Below are 23882 nucleotides of genomic sequence, written 5' to 3'. Positions count from 1 at the left end.
GAAAAGGGGCCTCCTGCACTGTTTGTTGGGGATGGGCTGCTGAGTGTGGGGCTATATCCAGGAACACAGCTGGGGGAGAACTTGGGGCTGCTGGAAGCTGTACGAGAGGGACTAAAGCTGAGCACGCTCTGGCCCTGCAAAGGAGATGACTGGGCTGGAGCCGGAGCTTCCTTCTTTTCTGGCTTTTGGGGCGGAGATGCCTGAATACCTGCAAAACAAAAAACCTCAACTCTGGCTCATATGTTCATCTAAAGATCGGATGGGGCTTCCTTTCTGCTACTTTACTTGCCACAAAGGATCTTGAACATAGCAAGAACTGGATAAAAGGTGTGGAAAAATATAAACCATAAATTTGCGCCTCACTTGTGTTTCTCAGACCCAGAAGGTGATGCTGCTCAGGGCTTACAGCAATTGTGGACGGAGCCATTGTGTATTTGAAATACTTCCAGAAGTCAAAAAGAGCATTGAGGCTAAAAAGGGAGGCAAGCACCAGTTCTGTAAAAGAAGAAAAAAACTAAATAAAAGACTGTAGCAGAGCATGAACATGCAGGTGGCAAATTAAAAGCCATTTCCCTGTATTCCTGGCATGAGTCTTTTTTAGCATTATATATGGTATCGTGCAAAATTCCTCTCATGTGCAAACGAATGGAAATACAGCATGAAAAACAAGTCTCTCAAGTTACAATTTAAAGTTGTTGTAAAAGCAGCCAATGTCCAAAGAAAAACTCTGAAAGAATTTCAGAAAGTCAGGACAACTATAAGAAGAACACATTATAACCCTACAAGAAAGTCTGTTTGCTTGGAAGCAAAACATGAAGAAGTGAAGCATGATTTAAGACTTTTGTACACTGTAAATGTTACTTTAAGCACAGCTGAGAATAAATAGGACTTATTCTGAACAGAGAAACAAAACACAATTCTGATACGTAGCCTAATACGGTATATTAGGTCTGCGTTGCTGTTTGTGCAGTAGTGTAGAGGAGCCTCACCGATGTACCAGATAGGCCAGTAGGTAATGTTGTAGTATCGGCTCAGCAGCTTGCCTGACCTGATAGAAAAGTAAAAAGTAAAACCAGACGGGTACATAACCACACCGCCAAGCACACAGCATTATTTAACATTGAGGTATGTAACTTACATTTCAGTGTAAATCATGCCAGCAAGAGATACGTTTAGAACAGCCCAGGCAAGGACCACCTGACGAGCCTGCTCCTCCCTCCTCATCCTCAGCGCCCTGTCTATCATGCTGGGCATCCCCTCCTTCGGCGGAGTGAACATGGTTTTATCCCACTGATCAGGCTGAGGGAAAGCATAAAGAAATAACTGTTCTCTGGCTCGGCAAGGAATAAAACCGCGTGACAGTAATAGCTGTACTTGGCTCGCGACTACGGGTACCATAGCATAGTTTAGTTAGCCCGGCATACTAACAGGAAGGGCTAGCTAAAGTTAGCTAGCTTACAAGTTAAAACAGTTCTAATTTAGAGGCTTGGTTACACTTTATGCGCCCCTTCTCATTGTTAAAAGTAACAACATTTGACCCAAACATTACTACAACCACAAAACAAACACAAAGCACAGGGAATTTAAGAAATTCATACCACGCTAAAGTGAATGACAAATGCGGCGCTGCATGATTTGTATTTCACCGGAAGTTGTAGGGTGCACTTCCGGTACCTTCTATATACGCATCAAAGCTGCTCAAATTTCAATACTAAAAATAAAATATTATTATATTCTTATATATATATTAATGCAGACACAATTAATTATTTGTTCATTTTCTCTAAGACTAAAGTAGTAGATTGCGCTTTAATCTTAGAAGGTCACAGTTTGTTTCAGGTCATAAATATTGAAACATGTGATATTAATATGGCCAACTGGGGGCGTTGCCCATCTTGTTTTACCATTTTCATTCACGTAGAGTTGAAATAAGGTATTAATGGCTTAAACTAAGGTCTAATTTTGACAGACACATAATCACAAAAAGACAAACACAACCCGAATTAACTAATAACAGAAGCTATTAGTTATAAAGTTATTCTATTTGTATTTAATATCTTGAACGAGAGGGAGACAGGTGTAAGAGTGAACCTGCAAGGAGCAGAGGTGGTGAAGGTGGATGAGTGTAAAAACCTCATCCAAAGGAAAGGGAAGGTTTACAAAAGGCTTGAAACCCCATTAATAACTATAGGGACAATCAGTCCCATACCATATACTGTCATGTTAAAATGTTTCAGTGATCAACAATTCATGCAGGAGTAAAAAGTGTGACAACCAACCCTGGTCTACCCTACATCAGAGGGACAGCTAGGGATGAGCGGTTAAGAGACAGAGTGAGAGACGCAGGGCAGAAAATGTTTGTGCGAAGGAGGGACATTGGATATACTGTACAATGGGTGTTAAATATGGAGCTGTCAAATAGAAGAAAAAGAGAAAAAACGGCGAGAAGATTCCTGGATGTAGTGAAGCAGGACATGCAGAGAGGTTGGTGTAACTGAAGGGATACAAAAAACATGGTGAGATGGAGATAGATGATTCACTGTGATGATCCTAAAGGGAGTGGCAGATTAATTGTTCATGATGCAGACTTCTCAAAAACTCCCCCTAGGATCAGATGTTCTTAGCATCACTTTACTAATAGTCTGCTGTTTAAGAAAGACTGATATTTGTGAATCATGCCTCATTTGCCTCAAGATCAAACACAAACTGAACAAATTTTCAAAATTCAAGAGCACATACAAACAACATGGAAAATAGATAAATACAAATAAAAAAAAGTTAACAGAAAAAATAAAATAAGAGCTGTATTTTGAGGAAAGAAAGCCAACAAATCCTCAGTGTGAACTATGGTGGAGGGGGCATCATGGTTTGGTACCTTATTTCTTGGTCACCTGGAAATCACCTTGAAAGCAGTAAAGGGGAAAAGATGACTTTAAGCTTTAATCCTAAAATGTAACAGGAAATAATCAAGGCAGCAGCCTGTGAGCTGAAGCTGAATCTGGAGAAAACGGTGTGTGTGTGTGTGTGTGTGTGTGTGTGTGTGTGTGTGTGTGTGTGTGTGTGTGTGTGTGTGTGGAGGAGGTGGTCTGGCATTTAAGGTTTTCAATATATCATTTTCAGATTTGGTTTGAAGATCACACCAAATATGAAAATTAGCAAAGACTTTATATTACCACCACAAGTTTTTTTTTATGGAGCATCCTCAAACATTACAACAATATACTAGACCTATAGACCTTTTTCAATATGACAACCTATAACATCACATTGACACCATAACAAAATTACACATTGTGTGAACATATCTTAAAATCTCAGCTTATACAAGCCACAAATGCTCGCTAAATTTGGCTCCTGGGTGTGCTCTCTGGGTGTTCTTGTTCAGGATTTATTCCAGCCAATATCTGGCAGGAAAAATCTGTATCAAATCAAAAAGGTCATACACGTTCATAAGTCGAACTACTTCGGGGCTTGTAGTTTAACTTTGATGAAGTACAAAACATTTGCTGTATGAAAATGTTCATCTGTGGTAAAATACAAATAATCAAGATGGTTTGCTGGTGGTGCAGTGTTTGCTTCTGGGACCTGAGGTTAATCTCCATTTCTTTCTTTGTTCTCTTCCTCTCCTCTTCATAAAATTTGATTTCTTTCTGGTTCTCAACCAGCATCTGTCTTTCTTCCTTACACTGGGTGAGCTGCTGCCTCAGAGCAGCATTTTCTGCATCCAGCTCCTGACTATCCAGAAGGGCTTGGTGCAGGGTTTGCAGCATGCTGTTGGGGAGCATGTCCATCATGCTGGGATGCAAAATCAGGCTGCACTTGTTCAAGTGACTAAAAGACAAAGAAATACACATGCAACACATGCAAAATAAACATGTTTTGATTCACTAAAGACAGTCACTTAACATTAAGGTGAATTATTCTCAACAAGAACTGTATACTATTCACAAACTCATGCAAACTGTTAGATCAGCGGTTCGAGAACTCCAGGCCTCAAGGGCCAGTGTCCTGCAGGTTTTGGATCTCATCCAAGGTCAGCACACCTGAATCAAAGGATTAGTTTATTACCAGGCCCGTGGAGAACTTCAAGATATGTTGAGGAGGTAATTTAGCCATTTAAATCAGGTGTGTTGGATCAAGGACAAATAAAACCTACAGGATACCGGTCCTTGAGACCTGGAGTTCCCCACCCCTTTGTTAGAGTGTAGGTAGATCTAATGGCCATCAGGCTCAGCATGAGGCTACCAGTATGGGTCATTAAAACTCATCCCACCCTTCTTTCATCCTGACCCTCCCTGGAAACTTTCTTTTTTGATCCAATCACACAATTGCATTTGTACAGAGATAAGATGAACCAATCAAAGAATACTGGACTGTCCTAAACACTTTAAGAAAACAGTCTCTGATATTCAGAAAATCTTACCTCGCCTGTTGAGTTGGTGCTTATCTCCATGTTGACTAAACACAGACAGTGTAAAAGTACTAGTCAGAGTATTGTTATAGTTTTGCTTCTAGTTTTGGTGCTTTTTCTGTAGTTTTCCTGGTTGTTTGCTGAGTTTCATCTGAGAATTGATTTTCTATTGGACTTCAGATTAGAAATGAATCTATTAATCTAGAATTCTACAGTTTTATATCACAAACTGTACATACAGAACCTACAGTGCACATATCCTACTACACGTATAAAATGTAGTGGACTACAGGACCTGGATTTTCCTGTGATGTCTAAAGGCCATATGTGGTGATTGTGCTTTAACTTTTGTCCATCTGTAAATGTGATGGAAAAATAAATACAATATTTTACCTTTACTTACATAGTAAAATTGTATTACTATTCATTACATTCTCACATATCCATCACTTTAATAACCCGGATACGTGTGACTATAAATAAACCTTTTTTTCTCTCAAAATGCAGTTTGAGATTGCAAATTAAGCATTGCATTTATTTCCCCCGCTATACAATGACCAGCCACTTTATCTAGAACGCATGTTCAACTGTTCAAATATCTTATCAGCCAGTCACATGGTAGCAGCTCAGTGCTTTCAGGAATGTAGTCTCAGTCAAGATGATTTGCTGAAGATCAGCCTGAGCAGCAGAATGTAGAAAAAAAGATGATTTAAGTGACTTTGAAGTGAACATCGCACGATTGTCGTTGCCAGACTGAGTATTTCAGAAAATGCTGATTTACTGAGATGATGCCAGCAACATGGTTTAATAAACTGGGCTACATATAGTTCTGTGTTACATCACTGCTTCTTTTATCAACACTATGTCAGCTTTCAGACAGCGAGGACATCAGTGCATTTGTAAGCCACATATGCTTCTTGACGTAGGATTACAACAGTTCAGTGTGTTCTTTGTTTTTCATCTCAGAATGTGGTGAATGTTTTGAGAATTTGATAGGACATGAACTTTTACATTTGAGCCATGTTGTCAGAATGCACGCAAAGTGTGGTTTTGGCATTGTGTCTTGAAATAAACAAAGCTTCCCCGGAAAAAAAAGATGCAATCAGCATGGCGGCATATGTTGCTCCAAAACCTGTGTAGATTATTCTGCATTAATGAGGCCTTCACAGATGGGGAAGTTACCCACAACATGCTTACGAATGCAATCTCACGCCATCACAGATGCAGGCTTTTCAACTGTCGAGCTATTTAAATGCAGGAGTTTTACTAAAGATTTTTTATGGTGTAGCATTACTCCTTTCAATAAAGTAAAGCAGCTGCTTCCCCCACTGCTGTAATAGTAATGATGAACTAACGCTGATAAACTTGCTTTGCCACAAACACATGCTCTTTCAAAACATGTTTTTTAAGTTGAGCTCCACTTGTGTTTTTCTGCAGTTTGAGGAGGACACCTCAGCATCATTGCGTGCCCTGTTAGTCCCATTTCTTCCGTTTCCGTCCCCGGATGAGGGCTCTGTGTCTGAACATGCGGCAGCAATCTTTCCTGGTGGTCCCCTACTGATCTCACTGCAGCTGATAAACTTTATCGCGCCTAGTCATCGCGAACGTTTGCAGGAATTCTCTCACCATGCGCTGCACGAATGTGTAGCCTTGCGCAAACATGAATAGATCAGCAGGCTTAATATTGAGCTTAAACTTGCTTGTCTGATTGTATTCTAATTTCCTTCCTCATTTTTCTTCCACGTGTTATTTTCTTTATTGTTTTCATCTTTCTGTTTTTGTGACTACATAATTGAAATCTTGCTTAGCATGCTTTTCACCACATTGTAAGGGATATACCCAATTGTTCTCAAGCGTGTGTTTACTAAGGGCCCATGGTGGCCCTGTGTGACAAGATGTTCAGAGGACAACAATGTTTGAGCAGTTGTTTTTGTTTTGTTTTTTTAGTCCCTCAGATTCAAAAAACTGATTGTATAGGAGGTAAGGATGTGGAACACACTTTCCAAAAATAAAACACAATCCACATGATTCCTCACAACCCTTTCCTCTTTATTATGGGTTAAATCTCACGCACACATAGGCAACAAATTTCACACTGAAATAGATCCATGTATCCAAGGAATCTGTGCAGGAATCCGATTAGAATCTGCCTGTGTACTTCAGGAAAGAAAACATGCATTATGGCAGAAGCTTTAGTAGCTTCAGTAGTAGCTTCATGTTTTCCATCTTTAGAGTGCCGCTGAACCATCAAGCGCAAAGTACCAGCACTTGGCTAATTATTGGGTCTAATTCACACACTGCACTACCAAACGCCTTTTGTTGAGGGTTTGTCATGCTTTAGTGGAAATCAATGCCATTCTCCCCTATCTGCACGGTTCAGTTGGCGTGCATTCTGCAGGGCTTTCCAAATCCCCTTTAACTGTATACAATATCGCTAATGTTTACTTTTTGGGGGTAAATTTGTGGTTTTGGTATTACAGAAAATGAGAAAGGGGCTGTTTCCATGCAGGCCAGCGGAGGTTGGAAGCATAAACATGCAAATAGTAGAAGTAGAGACGAATGTTTCTAGAGTTTCCTCTTATGAAGCTGAGGGTTCCCTGATAAATGCATTCCTCAAGATATTAGAAGGCAAAAACTTCCTGAGTACCATGAGATATTAAGTAGGTGGTCTTTGAAGAACATTTAGGTGCAAAAAACAGGAAGAAAGAGAGAGATACTTACTTCTGAAGGGATGCTTCTTGCTTAAGGAGTGCTTGGGAAACTGCTTTAAAAGCATGGTTTTGCAAACAACCGTTTAACACTGGTGAGAAATCAAGTATGCTAATCTACAGCTGCACAAACTGCTTGACAATGCTGATTATTTATTACAAAAAATAAAAGTTAAATGGCAGAAAAAAAGCAAGGAGTACCTTGGTATTGTCAACTCATACATAAAGCAGTAAGATAAAACACTCAGAATGCACAGCTTACAAATGAGAAGGTAGATGTCATCATTGAGTGCTGTTCATCTTCGGGCTTGGCTTAAGAAGGTTTTTGTCCAGAGTGAACACTGAGCAGCAAATGGCCTTTAGCACAAGATTCTCAGCAGTCAGGGTGGGAGAAAAGGGCTCATCAGAAGGGCTACAGTTACAACAGAGAAGCAACAGCAAAGTAAAAATCCTCGATTTTCTGTCATGGCCAAAAGCGTTTTCATAGTTACAAATATATCAGGAGACTAACTGAATTCTTGAGCTCATATTAATGTGCAGCAAGTTCAAATGAAGTTAAATAACCACTTTAATGACAACTAAAGTGGTTAGTTGTTTTATGTTTTCAACTTATTGTTTTATATTATTACTTAATTTTTATTTCTGGTTTTCTTGTGATTTTTTATCTGTGAAAAGTGCTATATAAATAAATTTATTTACTTAACTAGTTCAGTAGCAGATTTGAGATTTCATTTCTCTCATTTTTTATGACTATATCAATAGCCGCTCGTTCTTGAAACAAGACGAGACTGAGCGTGTTGTTGTTAAATAACAAACCAAAGAGAATAAATTCCACTCAATCGAAATCTTGTGTGTCAAAGCAGAATGATAGCATCACCTTATTCCATTGATTAGAACAGATTTTCTGATTGCACAACCAAACTGCCCATGCGCGAGGCTCAGAAAAGTTCAAACAGCAGGTTTTTTGAGTTGCTTAATCATTCAGTGCATGATTGTACATGCCACCTTAGACCTGTGCACGGGAAAGCCATTATTTTTTTAACTTACATAAGAAATTATTTGTATCTAAATCCAGCGCTTTAAAACTGAGGAAAACATTTCAAAGTAACCGGAGAGCAAAGAGACTGTCAACATGTGATGTGCACCCCGAGGTTCCACAGTAAAAGGTGAAATAAGCTCCAGCTCCTCCGTGACACTGAATTAAATATGCAGTTAAGATGGCAGAAGGATGGATAAAAATGGGACTCTGACACAGCAATGTTGAACCAGTGTTATATCATAGGCCACATACACACATGTTATTTGGGCTGGACCAGTTGAAATTCCTCCTTTCCATCAGTGGAAAGACATTTAGCTAAACATTTGATCCCTGAGATGTCTTAGTATAAGAAAAAAAGTGTTGAATATGTTAAATTACAGAAAGAGCTCTGGTAGCTATTACTGTACTGTATGCGATTACGGTAGCTATGGAAAAAAAACACAAGCAAACTTAAATTTCTATAGTGGATAAACAGGAACTTTTGTCATTTTATCGGTTACATATCATTTGGGTGTAGTATGAATGGAAAAAGGGGAGGTCTTTATCCAAAGAAAAAGCTGTAAACGTTATGAAAATACAGTTAAAAGTTTAAAAGTACTTGCTTATAATTTCCAAAGCGCTCATTGGGCTAGATTTGAGTCTTTGCCAGGCCAGTTCTGGCCCCCTGGCCTCATGACACCCTTGCTCTAAAGTCTCTCTAAAGAGACATTTCGCACAGGGTTATGTTTTAGTCAAAAGCATGCTCAGGAACCTTGTTGATACTTTTCAACCACAAAGAGCTTGTAACATGTGGTAAAAAAAAAAAAAAATAGGACGTTAATGCTTTTTTTAAAAACTCAATTTAATGATGACATAAATGAGCTGGGATTATTTTGTAACATGTACCTTTTCCGAAAGTGAAGAAAGACATTATTATTTCATTGACTGCATGATATAAAAATAATATGACTCAATAATAATTACAGCTCATCTTTACTGTCCCTTTTTCCTTTTTACACTTTGATCATACACAGCAGGTCTGAGTGACAGGCAGGGTTATTTAAACAACATCCCCGCTTTCGCTTAGGCTGGTTTGAGTTTCTCCATCGCTAGTGCACTCCGAGCTCTGCTGTAGCCGCTCGAGTTTGCGCGCCCCTCCGAGTGACACCTCCACCCCGGAGACGTTTACATCCAGCAGGTTCTGCAGGTGTTTGATATAGTCAATGGCCGCTCGCAGCGTCTCCACTTTGCTGAGCCGTTTGTCGTCGAACTCGTGAGGCAGGTGCTCCCGGAGGCGCGCGTAACCCTCGTTTACGCAGCGTACTCGGTGCCGTTCCCGTTCGTTCCTTTTCCGGATAAACGCGGGCTCGAAAGAGTAATCGCACACACCGAGGGGTCCGTGAAAGGGGATGTAGGAGAATCGTCTGCAGGGTAATCTCTGTCCGTGCACGGGGTCAAAGTAGGCGTCCAGGTGGCAGGGCAGTCCGAGGCGAAGCGCGTCTTGACGGTGCGCACCGCTGTTGTCCATGGAGATGCCGTGGAGAGCCAGTGGACGGACGAGTGAAATGTGCTCCATCATCCCCTGACTGTGGTAAGCCATTCTGCTGAAATAACAAGAAAAAATACATTTTTTTATCATAAAGTCAGAGGGTAATACATCGATTCAAACCATCCAGCACCAAATGAATCGTTTCAACTCACCTCGTCAGAGCCTCCTCACAACAACCATCACTGGTGTGTGCGCGAGTTTCCTTCTGAATTTTGCAGATGAAACGTGTTATCTTTAAAAAAAAGAAAAGAAAAGAAAAGAAAACAACAACAAAGTCGGCTGCCCTCGATGTAGTCAGTGACAGCTTGTTTGTTGGGGTTTTTGAGGCTGCTGACATGGGTGGGTGTGATCCTGGGCGGAGATGAATCCATGTAGCTTTTCTCAACAAGATAAAATTGTTTACACAACGTTTTCTTCCTTCCGCTAACAGTGTGAAGCAGTTCTCAGCAGGACAAAAAAAGATTGGAAAATTTTATTGGCTTATAAGTAATTTTCATTGTAAGTTATTCAACAATTAGCCTTATGGATGTTGATTAGGATTTATTTGGTGTATTTTGGGATAAAATATCCCAAAGTCATCTATCTTTGTTTTCTTTTTTCTTTTTCAACAATGATAATAGATGACTTTTGCAAGGGACTGTATGTCCTTGAAATCCTAATCCAACAACAAAATATGAGTTGAAGGTAGCATTTGTACGTAAAACCATCATGAAACATCATAACATGAAGTTATTTGTTCCACATGATAGCATTCAATCTTTCAGTGCCAAAAAATTGAAACTTATCACCAACTGGTAGTAAAAGCACACACACTCCTCAATGTCACAGCAGAGGAGTGTAAGATTAACTTCAAGTTTATCTGACAAATCAGTAAATCAAGAACTAGACTGGAGCAGCAAGAAGAAAAATCACAACCTAAACAAACCCCATAGAATTAGATAATTAAAATATTACCTTTTATAGTATTTTTTATTTAAAAGAATAAGAATATGTCTCTTAGAATAGTGAAGAGTCTAAATAAGCTTTTACTAAACAGTAAAAATACAAGAACTTTTCTGTCATTTCATTGTCTACTATTTACCTACTTTAGTGTATGAGTGGCTGTATGTGTGCGTGGGGGGGCGTTCTTTATTAGCAGGAACAGCTGTAAATCTTATAAAAAATGCAATTAAAAGAACAAAACTTTATACCCTCCACCATATCTTCCCTCCAGCGTACCAGACTGGAGTCTTTGCCGGGCCGATTCGGGCCCCGGGCCCTATGTTTGACACCTCCGAACTACAGCCTCTTTGCGGTGTTCTTACTCACCAACATCATTCCCTGGACAGCTAAACAAGCACCAAAGGAAACAAAACAAAGCAAATAAGCGTTTCCTAGTTACATTTTTTACTAAGAAACACCGCACAGATTTATAAAAACATTAAATAGCATCATATTATTAAAAACTAAAGGTAAATTAGGAGGAGGTTATCCCTCTTACTGACCTGTGATCAGCCGACGTGCCTCCATCCTTCTATGCTACGGCGCATGCGCCGGGAGGCAGTACTGTCATGGCCCAGGTCATGGAGGTATTGTGTTGGTATGTTGTTGTTTTCACGGCTTTTCCTTTTAAAATCCTCAACGTTTCAGCAACAAAGCAACACTTACGGACGTATCGAGTTACACGTGTAATACTGCCCAGCAGAAACCGCTCGAACAAAGCTAACAGTGCGGCCAGTCCGGAGATGTTGGGCTAACTAGCTAGCTAGTTGCAAAGCTTTTTTATTTTCTTTAAAAAAAAAATCTGATAACGTTGACTTTAGTTTTAGCTTCTTTGTCAGTGTCATGCGCTTTAAGTTTATTTCAAGCCTGCTGTCTTTAATTCGCAGGGACAGACATGTAGGAGCACCACTCAGATGTACACGGCTACTGCAGGACCTCAGTTGTTAAATTCAGGTAAGTTTGTACTTAATCTGTGTGCACATTGTGTGCTTTCTGTTTATTACTAAACGCTTCCCTTCAGAAAAAAAGACGGTCGCGAGGTTGGTGCAATAACCTTTTCACCCCTTCACCCTCCCAAAATGTGCTTACTTGTGTATGTTAGCTAGCTTTCTGGCTAAACGCTCAGGTTGCCTCTGATGTTGACTCTCCAGGATGAATGACATGAACCTCAGTCCTGTGGGCATGGACCAGCTCAGCGTGTCCTCAGTGAGTGCCAGCCACCTGGGTCTGCCCACCTCCCCCACGCACAATCCCATTCCCACTCCAGGTATGGAACACGCTGCTTCCTGCTCTTAATGCTGTAGCTGGGAACACATTAGACCGACCTGGTGATCTGTGATGGTCCGCACATTTTGTCCTTTATAAACAAAACATACTCGCTCCAGCTATTCTGCTTTTAATTCTGATTTCTGGAAGACCCAATAAGGAGAAAAAGTCACAAAGCATATTGCAATAATTATTTCTTATTGTTAAACAAAGTTATAATTATAAGAAATTTAGTTTGTTTTCTAACTGATACTTGTAAAATACTGACTCGTCATCAGAAGTTACACTTGCACTTAGATTTTTGTTAATGAAGGTATCAAGCTTGAAAGCATCCTGACAATCCTCACATATTTACATATATTTACAATATGGGTTGTGTAGAGGCCTGCTCAGACTCGTGGGGCATACATGACTGTGTCCAGATTTCTGTTGTCAGTGTTAACCCGGTTTCATGTACTAATTAAACAGCTATTGACAGTTATTTTTCACTTTATAGCTGGTGTATAAAATGTTTTTGTTTGCAGATAGATCATATTTTTCGTTTGCATATTATTCTTTCTTGTCTCAAGCGTCAGTGTGTATTTACCTGTTCTTTGGTTTGGGAGTTTAGGTATGCCAGTGGCCATCCCCAGTCTGGGTCCTTCCCTTGGTTCTCTCCCTTCAGCCTTGTCTCTGATGCTCCCCATGGGTCCACTGAGTGATAGAGGGGTGATGTGCGGCCTGCCTGAAAGGAATTACTCCTTGCCCCCTCCACCATACCCTCACCTGGAAAGCAGCTACTTCCGACACATACTGCCAGGTGGGTTAAGGTTTCTCAGAACACTCATCTAGAGGCGAGGGCAATGTTTAATTTAAGTTGTATATCCCACACGGTCTCTGTGTTTGGTCTACAGGTATTCTGTCCTACCTGGCAGACCGTCCTCCACCTCAGTATATTCATCCCAGCAGCCTTAACATGGATGGGACCCTGTCTGTGCCCAGCAACAATTCCTCAGGTCTGGATCCCTATAGTGGCCCCGGAGGCCCACTGGAGCAGGGCCTGGTGCCCATGGACTCCAGACAAGTTAGTGGTCAGGCAGACCTTCACCAGACAGGTGCTCATGAGCTGGACTCTACAGGGCTTGCCATGGAGTCACGTGTCAGCAGTCCCATGTCTCCTGAGCGGATGGGGGAGGAATTGGCCTCAATGGATGGAGTCGGAGTAGTGCCGGTGCCTGACACCCAGCAGCAGCTCGGAGGGGGAAGGCAGCCCCAGCCTCACGAGGGCCTGACAGGGGTGGACTCTTCTGGTGGAGTGATGCCCCTGCATGGACCCCCTGTGCTTGAATTGCCAGTGGTAATGGAACAGGATCACATGGGGGGGCGAGTGGGCAACTCGGGGGGAGGGGGAGCAGGGGGACTTGGGGAGCAACTCCACACGAACGGGGAGCTGAACTCAGGCGTAGTAAGTGTGGTACTCACCGGCTCCATGGCCAACCAGAACCAGCTGGAGCCTGTGTCTCTGCATGGACACTCTGGGATGGGGCTGGAGGCTGTTAACGTGTCCCCCATCACTGCTGAGGTTTCTCTGGGGCCGGAAAACAACCTGGTGCTGGTGAACTCGACGCTGCAGCTCGAGGATTCCTCTTCCAACAAGGAGAACATGGTCAATGCTTACAGCATCTGTGAGTTTTTAACTTCAAGTCTCCTATCCAAGTAAAATCGATAGCTTATGGAGAAATCTTTAAAGCTAATGTGCATTTTTGTTTTAGGGTGCACACTGTGTGAGTGCTCATATACCTCAGACTGTCCTGAGCATGGCCCAGTCACTTTCATCCCAGATGCTCCCATCCAAAGCCGGGCTCGCCTCTCTCTCCCGCGTCCGCTGTGCCTGCGTATCTCTGTTGCCGACGAACCGCTCGGTAAGAAAAGAAACTTGATTATTAATGAGGACAGACCTCAGATGTTACTCTAAGCTCATGTTTAAATGTGCATGTGGTTGCACTCATAGGAGTTTTTGCACGGGACGTCATTCCACCAAGGACCTGTTTTGGACCAATGGTTGGCCAGCATTGTAGCAACGTGGACCTCTCTGATTGGCCGGAAAAGGACACACCTCAAATATGGAAGGTTAATTTTGTGGCCCTTTGTTAGGAGTGCAGTTGCCACATTCAATGCAAAACCACGATGAAAGCATGGGAACGCATGATAAACAAGTTTTTCTGTCACAGATGTACCACAACAACGTGCTAGAGTTCTGCATCGTGACAACAGATGAGAACGAATGCAATTGGATGATGTTCGTCCGCAAAGCTCGGTGAATGCTCATGTTTTTATATGCCATTGTTGCCTACATTACCCACAATGCAAATTAAAATTAACACGTTTTTGTTTGTATGTCCAGGACACATGAAGAGCAGAATCTGGTGGCGTACCCTGCTAACGGTAAACTCTTCTTCTGCACAACCACTGAGATCCACCCGGACCAGGAGCTGCTCTTCTATTACAGCAGAGACTACTGCAGGCTGATGGGTGAGCGGACATGACTAAATATGTCTAATCCTCTGTATAAAGTTAAGGAACCCTCATTTAGTACGAGTGTGAGTAAACAGCTGGATCCATTGTCTGACCCTACATTGGTGCAGTGGGTCCTAGGTACCTCCTGGTACACAATCATATGGTGAGAGTATGCAGGCAGTTCCTGGAGGATGAAGGAATAGATGCCATTGACTGGCCCACATTCTCAACTCTCTAACTTCCTTTTCTTTGGTTCTCAGGTGTTACACAGGTACCCGAGGGTCAGATCTGCCAGTGTGGCAAAGAGTGCGCCTCCTTCTCTGACCTTAAGTCTCATCTTGGCAGCCATAACAGTAACCACAGCCATACCCAACCTCCACACAGCCACAGCCCATCACAGCAGGACCACAATCAGCAACAGCAACCACCAACTCAGCAGCAACAGCAACAGGAGCAACAGCCCCAGCAACACTCTCACCAGGAAGACAAGCTGACAAATGAAACCTCTAGCTCCTCCTCTTCCCCGTGGCCCTGTCACAACCCTGCTGCAGGGCAGACAAACACTGACACCGGCGCCAGCAGCGGGGGCGGCAGTGATAGAAACTCTGATAACGTTACCTCCAGGGCAAAAGGTCAGGGCCACGTGCGGGAGAAGAAATTCAAATGCAGCATGTGTACTCGGGCGTTCATTACATCCACTAAACTCAAGGTGCACTTCATGGGCCATGTGGGGATGAAACCTCACAAGTGCGAGTACTGTAGCAAAGCCTTCAGCGACCCCAGCAACCTCAGGATGCACCTGAAAATTCACACAGGTAGGTACAGCGTAAATAGTGTAACTTCAGATGCTCGGCACACAGACTGATTAACACATGCACACATGTTTTCGCACTGACAGGTCAGAAGAACTACAGATGCACAGTCTGCGAGAAGTCGTTCACCCAGAAGTCCCACGTGGCGTCGCACATGCTCATCCACACCGGGGCGGAGAAGCTCAAGTGTGACCTCTGCGATCGAGCGTTCATCAGGAAGCACGACCTGAAGCAGCACATGTTCTCTCACACACAGTGCGTCACTTCATTGCTTTAAAAGTCAACAGATGGATTGTACTCTCAGAATCCAAAGTGTCTAATAGTTGTTTTTAAATCTCCTTCATTTCTCAATGACAGTGAGCGGCGGATTCAGTGCCCAAAGTGCAACAAACACTTCCTCAAGACCAACCACCTGAAGAAGCACATGAACTCTCACGAGGGCCGCCGAGACTTTGTGTGCGAGAAGTGCAACAAAGCCTTCCTCACCAAATACCACCTCACGCGCCACCTCAAGATCTGCAAAGGGCCCAAGACAGAAAGGGGGTCCCGCAAGGAGCAGGACGCTGACGATGAAGACGAGGAGGAGGAGGAGGACGAGGACGACGACGACGACAGCAGAAGAGGAAGAGAGAGACTGGTTGACTCGGCCAATAGTGAAGACTGCGGTTTAGATGTCGGTGGATATAACTCTGAAAAGTCCCTGTCACCCCCTCACTGACAACACTGTGCCTGTTGAGATGTTTTATTTATTTAAGTTCATAAAACTATCGATGTTTACCTTTCGTTTTTGCCAAATATAACTTTCTGAATATATAATAACATATTTGGCCATCAGTACAATTGAACTGCCACATTTTTGTCTAGTTTCTCACAAGAGCTGCTAAAATAATCTGAGATCTGACTGTATTTTCTTTCCTCTCATGACTCAGGCCTGTGTAGTTACTGGTTTTCGGGTTTCATATAAGCTATCATTTATTCATTATTTTTCTCTTAATCTTAATTCTTCAGCTCACTCAGTAATGTGGCTGATAAGCCTTTTTTTTTGCTACAGAGTAATATGGTAGGCATTTATGGTGCATTATCCCACACTGGGTGTTAAAGTAATGTTGCAGCTTTATACTGTGTAATGCATATTTTAATAAACGAACAACTGTGCTATAGAGCAGACTGATATTTTTTATGTGTCATCTCATTAAGTTGCAAAGAAAATTTGGCAACTTTTTTTCAAAATCCTGCAAATCTGTTAACTCAAGGACATCATCTAGGACTTTCAAATTAACACCATTCGCGCTTTACCGAGAGAGTAAAGGGTAGCACTGCTGATGTCAGCATTTTTTAGTACTGTTAACAAATTGTAGAGCATGTTTTTGTGACGTATGAAGTCGAGCATGCCAGCCAGGAACTAATGGCTTAATTACACTTGAGTGAAACTAGGAATAAAAATAATGAGAACCATCAGTGCTGCCCCTCAGCCTCCTGGTAAATGCACCAGGAAATGATAAATACATTTGAAAGTCTTCTTGAGGATTTCCCCCTTGAGTTATCAGATTTGCAAGATTTTCAGAAAAACTTTACCTTAAGGTCCAGGTCAACAAGATTTTAATACCTCTGAGATTTTTTTTAGGTGATGCACCTATGGTATAGATTTGAAAATCCCTAATTGCATTGTTCTCAAGTTACCTTGTTCATGAAGTTGGCTGTCCATGCTACCCGTCTGCCCGCCTGCCAACAATTCCTCATCAGCCTTTTATAGCGGAGGGCTAAGTCTTGTGACTAGGAAAATCGTAGTGTTTGCTTAGTGATTGCACTTTTTTTTTTTTTTAATTCTGTAACCGACCACTTTAGATTGTAAGGCAATTGTACAGGTTGCCTGGTGGGACGCAACATGTCTCCAAACTGACTGCAATCACTCGCCAGATAATTTATAAATGCAAACTGATTTCGCACACACTGCAATCACTCTGAGCCAGCTACAGCGAATGAGCCCAACTGAGTGCCTATTTCATTCTGAAGTTAAGCAACCATGTCACTATTAGTAGAGGAATTTCAACATTCATACTCCAATTGGAGAGAAAGTTGGGGTTAGTATCTTGCCCAAGTAAATTTGGCATGCAGACTGGAGCAGCCAGGGATTGAACCATCAACCTTCTAATTTGTAGATGTACTTCCTGAGCTACAGCCATCCCTACTTATTGTAAATTCCAGTAAATGCAGACAGTAATAGATTCTTTTTTTAAATTACAGCTAATAACAATATTTCCATAAAAAGAATGGATTTATTTGCCAGTTTGATTTCATTGAATGCAAGCTGATTGAAACCAGACTTACTGCTCTGAAGAGAACTCACTGTGACCTGGTTCCCATCTTTGAAGTAACCACTTCAAAATACCACCTTAAACCATTTGTCCCCTCAGTGACTTCTCACAGTCCAGGCCCTGAGATGGCAAAGCAGCCCAAAACCATGATGCTCCCTCCACCGTGCTCTACAGTGGGAATGAGGCTTTGCAGCCGATGTCCCGTATCGTGTCCCCTCGAAACAGTGTTGTATATTTTTGTTTCTCCGTTTTTTTAAATTTTGTTTTGTTTTGAACAACTCTTCCAGGATTGTTTCTTGAGCTCTTCTTGTAATCTTTACAGGACACCCTCTAAAGACAGTAGCAGCAACAGTCATTTAGCTATCAGCAGTTTTTCTTAATGTGAATTGATGATCATTCTTTTGTTCACTTTTCCACCAATGTGAATCTCTGTACTTCTCATTAAGTGATCAACTACTGGTTGTAACAGATGGCTGCCCCTCCCTGAGCCTGGTTCAGTTTAAGGTTTCATCCTGTTAAAAGTAAATTTGTCTTCCCACTGTTGCCAACTGCTAACTTGTTGGGGGTTCGTGTGATTGTTGGGATTGTCTTGCTAATAATATAAATATAAATATAAAACACCTTGAGGCAACTAGTTTTGTGACTTAGTGCTATATAAATTACATTGAAATGAACGTAATTAAAACTGAGACATGGGCTAGTCTCTCAAATTTGTAAGCCTTTATTATAATGAGATTACTTTGCTTCAAGTGTCTTTTGGAGAAGTACTAAACACTATTGCTTACTTATTGCACTTACTCAGTGCATTCAGTAAAGGAAAAACATTTTTTTTAATTTGCTCATGTGGTATCAGTTTAGTCATGTTGTGTCCATCCATTTCAGAGAGTATCTCCAAACATGGAGACATTTCATTTCATAAAGAATCAATGCAGTGATCCAGGTGTATCTATTATTCAACTGTACGTCTACATACAACTGAATATATTCACAGGGTCTCTTACAGTTAGAATATGATTTATTCACGTGCCCAGCAAGCACATTTACAGAAACTAGAAGGTGTTACGGTTCAAATGAAGCCTCGTGCATCTTTTTCTGGACTTGCAGTTGTTATTTAATATACTTTTACATTTTAATTAGACAAATAGTGCAGGAACAAATTTGTGGGAATACTTGGATGTTGACATAACCCTAAATGTATCATCAGCAGCAGAGAGCATGAAGTGGTCAAAGTTAAATGATAGTCATGAGGAATTAACAAATGCAGCACATTCAACACGTCAGTCAAGTTATTCAAAAACCTTCCAGTCAGGCTGGTTCACTGCACACAAAGCAAAGAAAAAAATAATGTATCATTTACTATCATTTATTAATTTAAATACATATTTACATGCAAATAACTGTATGATATCCAGTTAAATGTAAGTTTGGGGTGTAATACACGTGTAAGCTTATAGTCAGCAGTTCTTCAGTGCATGGAGTTGATTGAGGAGAGCGTGTTTTTCCTGTTCTAACAAGGATATTTGACAGTTCTTGTTCTTCACCTCCTGTTAAAACATGAAAAATGACAATGTTACACAAAGGGACAAATCATAAGAACGCTGATGCAAAACTTATTCACGTAACTTTATTAAAAGTTCTTAAAGATGATGTTTCCATATTTAATTAAAATGTATTTCTTCTACCTCCTTGAGGGTTGTTTCTTTACCTGAGTCAGTACTGAGTTGTGCCACCGGAGGTCACTGTCTGCCACTGCTTCAAGCAGAGAGGGGTTGCTGCTGGTCATGGCGTTAGGCTCACTCATCACAGAGCTCAGAGAACCGTTCACCCGCTGGATACGAGACCCGAGGAGGCAGGAGCGAGCCTGAGGACAGGCACACAGAACTGTTAGTGGGCTTAGAAACACCCGAATGGATGCCAAGCACAAGTCTCATCTTCATGATTGGTGAGGAATGCTCTCACTAACAGATGAAAATGAAATAGATGCTTAAAATGATGTAATTACAGGAAATGTTTGTCGTTTAGGAATGAGGCTGAAGTCTTGCACAATTTTTCAGACATTGACCACTAAACTTGGACGCTGTGCATGCTAAAATTTATGGTAAGGCCCGATGCAACTTCCACCCTTCAGCCTCGACAATAAGGCAGCCAGTTGTGATTGTGTTACAATTACAAGCCTTTTCAAAGTCAGAAGGAAGTTAAGACTGTAATCATTCATCGTTATTAAACATGACAGCCTCATGTCAGTAAAATCAAAGAGGCCCTTCTCTGTACCTCTGCTCCATCTTCATTTCTGGAGACAAACCCACTTCTGCTTTCGATGCTATCCTGCCAAGCCCTGTTCTCCTCCAGCCGCTGGAGATACCAGAGCCGAGCCTTCTCCAGAATCTCCAGACCAGACCACAGAGCGTCCTTCTCCTTCTCCAGATCCTTCAACCGTTTAATCTGAAACACAAAGAAGCAAAATGAAATGGAAAACTTTGGATTTGTGCTGAGTTATATGATAGAACCAGTTTTGGTATGTCCCTGTGTATTAGGCTAACATGTTTGACCTTCAGGTTCATGTATAGAAGCATATAAACCAGAGGCCCCGAGGCACTGTGTACCAGGCAACACTGAGCAGCAGGTGGCCTTTAGCTCTTTTGTCTATGCCCAGCGGGGTTACAGGCTCTTTAAATAGGCTGAAACAAAGACACACAGTGAGAAACATGACATGTGGCGGTGGGGCTTCATGACTTCAGACCATTAGAGTCACTGTAATCTCAACAACAGTGACGCCGAAAACTCTATTCTCTATTTTAGAGTTAATAGTCTAAATTTATTCTGGCTCGGCTGCTGATCGTTAATATATTTACTGCTAACAGAAAACTGGTTACACTGATCCTTCAACAGGAAGCTGTGAAGATCGAGCTTGACATGTGGGAATGTGTCACTGGGATGACTGTAGAGTCACGCTACCCCGAATAAAGCAAAGATAGAAATGACTGAACGCAACCTGACTCAACACACGCACTTTATACATACAACGATGCGCATCACCTTTACGTGACAATTCAACTTGTCTGAAAAACACACAGTGAGTGAGTGTGCTGTTCAAATGGAAAACAAATTTAAAAAGCTAGAAGTATTAATGAGACATGCTCTTAATCTGAATATTGCTAACATGACCTCTTAATCCATGGCTCTCAACCTTATGTTATCAGTTTGCCACATATGATTCAGTTATGATAGTTAACCAAAAATGTACATTGTGAAAACATTCAACTCTGAGAGCCTTGAGAAAAAGAGATCAGGTTCAACATTATCTACAAGTTTGTCACATTGAGTCGGCTTACTGTTATCACAAACAAACACTACATTTAAAAAAAAGAGAAAAGAATGGAGAAAGCATATACACCACTGGGCTGGTTAGCTGTTAGTGAGAAAACATGCACATTTGCTCTATAGTTTTCTCTGCTTTCTTGTCTCAAACGTGTTAATGTTTAAAAGAAACAATTAGACTTGCGACTATTTCTATAGGATTGTGCCGTGACCTTAACCCCTAAAATCCACATTTTTCCAGTTAGAAAATGTAAAATTCATGAGAAGTAAAAAACGCGGTGAGCGTGATATTTTATGCTAAACATACTGACATTAGCAGAATATAGTTTCCCTACCACAAGAGAACAACTGCAAAATATCATGGCAATTTCACAGGCAGTATCAAAGATGAAAGTAGTCACCGTGACCTCAGCTGCCATATATGGAAGAAAGGGTGGAGCCCTAATTTATCAAGCTAACTCTAGCTAGCTTGGTCAGAAAGCTGCATTCACAAACTGTTTGGGTGCAGGAATACGTTAATTGAGCCAATTAATGCTGAGGCTAACAAGCCAATTATACAGGCAGATGAGTTATTAAAAAGAGAAAACTACCCACACAGGCGCAAACCCTATTTTGTACCAGGCAGTAAATATGCTTTTTAATCTCTAAACTTCAACCTTTTAACGTATGAGTCTGTGGAGATTAACTTCATTTTGGTGCCAGCCTCAAGTGGCAGCTACAGGAACTGCAGTTTTTGCCACTTTTTCAGCTCTGGAGTTTGCCCCTTGGTAGCACCTATTAAACTTCTCTCCCATGGATAAAAATATAATGGAAGCACTGTTTAAAATATAGTTTTTGTTCTTCACTTTCTTTTTAATTATCGACTGAATGGTGACTGATATCACTGCACAGATATCAGGCTGATCTTATTTTTGATGCCTGGTGTGATTTTCTGATGGTTGTGGTGTGTTGCAGGGTACACCATCAAGACTATAGCTGTAATAGCTAACTATATACTATTTTAATAGTCAATCAATTGTTTTGTTAATTAGGTCATTTGACATCGGTGGCAGGAGGTTGTTACTTATTATTTGGCTCATAAGCGTAAACCTTTTTTTCTTAAATGTCAATAATGCAATAATAGGATAGTTTAGAAATGCTGTCATAACATATTTTATTCAGCAGAGCAGCTTCAACATTTATCTCAGCACTGTTTGCAGCACGTGCAGCAGAGTAGCATTGCAACTGAACAGAGGGTGGTGCATCATCATTATATGAATCCAAAATGTGTCTTTTCAACTAACAAAGCTGTTCCCCAATGTTGTGTCGAGGCACACTTCTGTGCTGTGTGAGGCAAGTCTAGCTGTGTGCTGGAATTCAATAACAGTCAGAACCTATTACTGCTAGACAAAAAGATATGGATGAATTGTTAATCCACTGTTTCAGTACTTTGGAAGCAGTGTTTACCTGAGGCAAATCATACAAAAAAAAAAAAGCTTTTTGCACAGCTGCCAAAAGTTGGATGTTATTACAGCATGACACATGAAAAACCTGACTGATAGTGAGAGTAGAGAGCCCTGAGCCTGAGCCTGTCAAGTAACTTGAGTAATACTCCACCAAGCAATCTAAGGAGGCACTTAGAAACCACAAAATCCTCTTTTGCAAAACTTATCCAGCTTTAAAAATGCTGAATTTTTACCATGCCTTTTTTTTTTTTGAAAGGCATGGTATTCACCAGTTGAGTTTAACACAAAACAGAATAAATGTAATAAAACCTCAGACGGCAGCAAAAAATGTGCACATATCATGTTAGGCATATTATTAAAATTGCCTTTGTCCTACAGTGCAATCAAAGAATGAACTGAGGATATCTCGTGTGACACTGAATAAGCTTTATGCAGACATGAAGACTTAAAATTGGACGTTTTTACCTCTTTGAATTTGCCTAAAAAGTTTTAAAAGTTTTTTTTGTCTGTGAGACTACACTTGTGTTTGCTGTCTGTTCAAAGATTAATGAAAAGAATTGTTTAACAATCTCAGTTCTAATCAACAGATAAGATTTCTGACATTTCTGTCCCTGCACTTTAGTTGTTTGTGTTTCTTGGCACTCGTTCCTTGTAGCTTGTAGCTTGTACCGGTTGAACTTACTAGTGAAATATGCTGCCATTTAGCCTAGATAAACTTGTCTCTTTATAAGAGTACTGTAAAATAATGAGTAAATGAGTCAAAATCAACACAGAAATGATGGATGTTACATTCCAGAGAAGTGGGAAAAGTCAGGTTATTGCAGGTTGGCCAAATGTACCAAACTAGTGACACTTCCCCAGAGACAGAAGAGTCCATCAAAAGCATGTTTAGTATACAACAGTTTGATCATTCATACAACTCCTAAAAAAACAGGGAGACAAAACAGATGATGTATAGACACACAAATACCACCTCTATCCTCACCCATAGGTAGAAGCGAAGTGCGTCCACGCTGCACAGACTGGTCTTAAGCGGGATGATAACCACAGTGTAGGAGCCAGAGCTGGAGGGACGATAGGCCATGGAGAGCTGATCAGTCACTGACAGCTACTGCTACTCCATACAGCTGGGTTGACCACAAACAACAAACCATAGCTTGCCACTGGCTGACTCAGAATAATACCGCGGGGAGAGAATGAGTGTGCATGAGTGTGAGAGAGAGAGAGAGAGAGGGAAGGCAGGACTGGAAAAAAAAGCAGCACGATACACAGGCGCAGGCAGCATGGTGCCCCCGGGGCGAGGTGATGAAAAATTCCACATGTCACTGACTGGTTGATCGACAACCAGTGACAAAGAGAGGGAGAACCGGGTTGGAGAGGGGGTGAGACTGGCACTGCCGGATCAAATATTAGAGAAAAGACAACAAAAGGTGAAAAAGCACCCAGCAGGAAATATGAAAATGAAGCTGCGGATGGGAGATTTGAGGGGAGGATACAGGTGTGGTTACACACTTATCAGCTCCTGATGTGTTTCCATCAGTGTCATAACAGCAGGGGGGGGGG

The 23882-nt window shown here is 41.4% G+C and overlaps 4 protein-coding genes across 5 annotated transcripts in view; 1 reads left to right on the top strand and 3 right to left on the bottom strand.

The window, feature by feature from the left end:
- tmem209 (transmembrane protein 209) overlaps positions 1-1664 on the bottom strand; it is a 7013-nt gene extending 5349 nt beyond the window's left edge. The window contains exons 1-5 of the mRNA XM_013908757.1: positions 1599-1664; positions 1139-1299; positions 990-1048; positions 364-495; positions 4-208 (exon numbers count right to left, since the gene is read on the bottom strand). Coding sequence (XP_013764211.1) covers positions 4-208; positions 364-495; positions 990-1048; positions 1139-1278 — 536 coding nt within the window. The 5' untranslated portion in view covers positions 1279-1299; positions 1599-1664. The remainder of the gene's footprint in view (positions 1-3; positions 209-363; positions 496-989; positions 1049-1138; positions 1300-1598) is intronic.
- A 7321-nt stretch (positions 1665-8985) lies between these two features.
- Positions 8986-11237, bottom strand: LOC102207196 (achaete-scute homolog 4-like). 2 transcript variants are annotated; one of them, XM_005725154.1, is made up of 4 exons: positions 11171-11237; positions 10877-11014; positions 9839-9891; positions 8986-9741 (listed from the first exon to the last, which is right to left on the bottom strand). In XM_005725154.1, exon 4 carries the CDS (start codon positions 9735-9737, stop codon positions 9198-9200), a length of 540 nt encoding a protein of 179 aa, XP_005725211.1. In that variant the 5' UTR covers positions 9738-9741; positions 9839-9891; positions 10877-11014; positions 11171-11237; the 3' UTR covers positions 8986-9197. The 2 variants fall into 2 exon arrangements, with proteins under 2 accessions (XP_005725211.1, XP_013764207.1); XM_013908753.1 differs by lacking the exons at positions 10877-11014; positions 11171-11237 and having other exon boundaries at positions 8986-9738; positions 9839-10012.
- Positions 11180-16401, top strand: prdm4 (PR domain containing 4). Its single transcript, XM_005725156.1, has 12 exons — positions 11180-11265; positions 11555-11621; positions 11819-11934; positions 12544-12732; positions 12827-13597; positions 13685-13834; positions 13924-14042; positions 14144-14229; positions 14317-14444; positions 14690-15244; positions 15328-15496; positions 15599-16401. The coding sequence occupies exons 3-12, from the start codon at positions 11820-11822 to the stop codon at positions 15957-15959; spliced, it is 2643 nt and encodes an 880-aa protein (XP_005725213.1). The 5' UTR covers positions 11180-11265; positions 11555-11621; position 11819; the 3' UTR covers positions 15960-16401.
- A 2549-nt stretch (positions 16402-18950) lies between these two features.
- sapcd1 (suppressor APC domain containing 1) overlaps positions 18951-23882 on the bottom strand; it is an 8876-nt gene continuing 3944 nt past the window's right edge. Inside the window, exons 4-7 of the mRNA XM_013908756.1 lie at positions 23305-23383; positions 19828-19998; positions 19262-19417; positions 18951-19100 (exon numbers count right to left, since the gene is read on the bottom strand). Of these exons, the coding sequence (XP_013764210.1) occupies positions 19011-19100; positions 19262-19417; positions 19828-19998; positions 23305-23383 (496 nt within the window). The 3' untranslated portion in view covers positions 18951-19010. The remainder of the gene's footprint in view (positions 19101-19261; positions 19418-19827; positions 19999-23304; positions 23384-23882) is intronic.

This window comes from Pundamilia nyererei, unplaced genomic scaffold (genome assembly GCF_000239375.1).
Source record: "Pundamilia nyererei isolate P.nyererei 1_Seehausen unplaced genomic scaffold, PunNye1.0 scaffold00014, whole genome shotgun sequence".
NCBI lineage: Eukaryota > Metazoa > Chordata > Actinopteri > Cichliformes > Cichlidae > Pundamilia > Pundamilia nyererei.
This window is presented reverse-complemented; position numbering and strand designations above follow the sequence as displayed.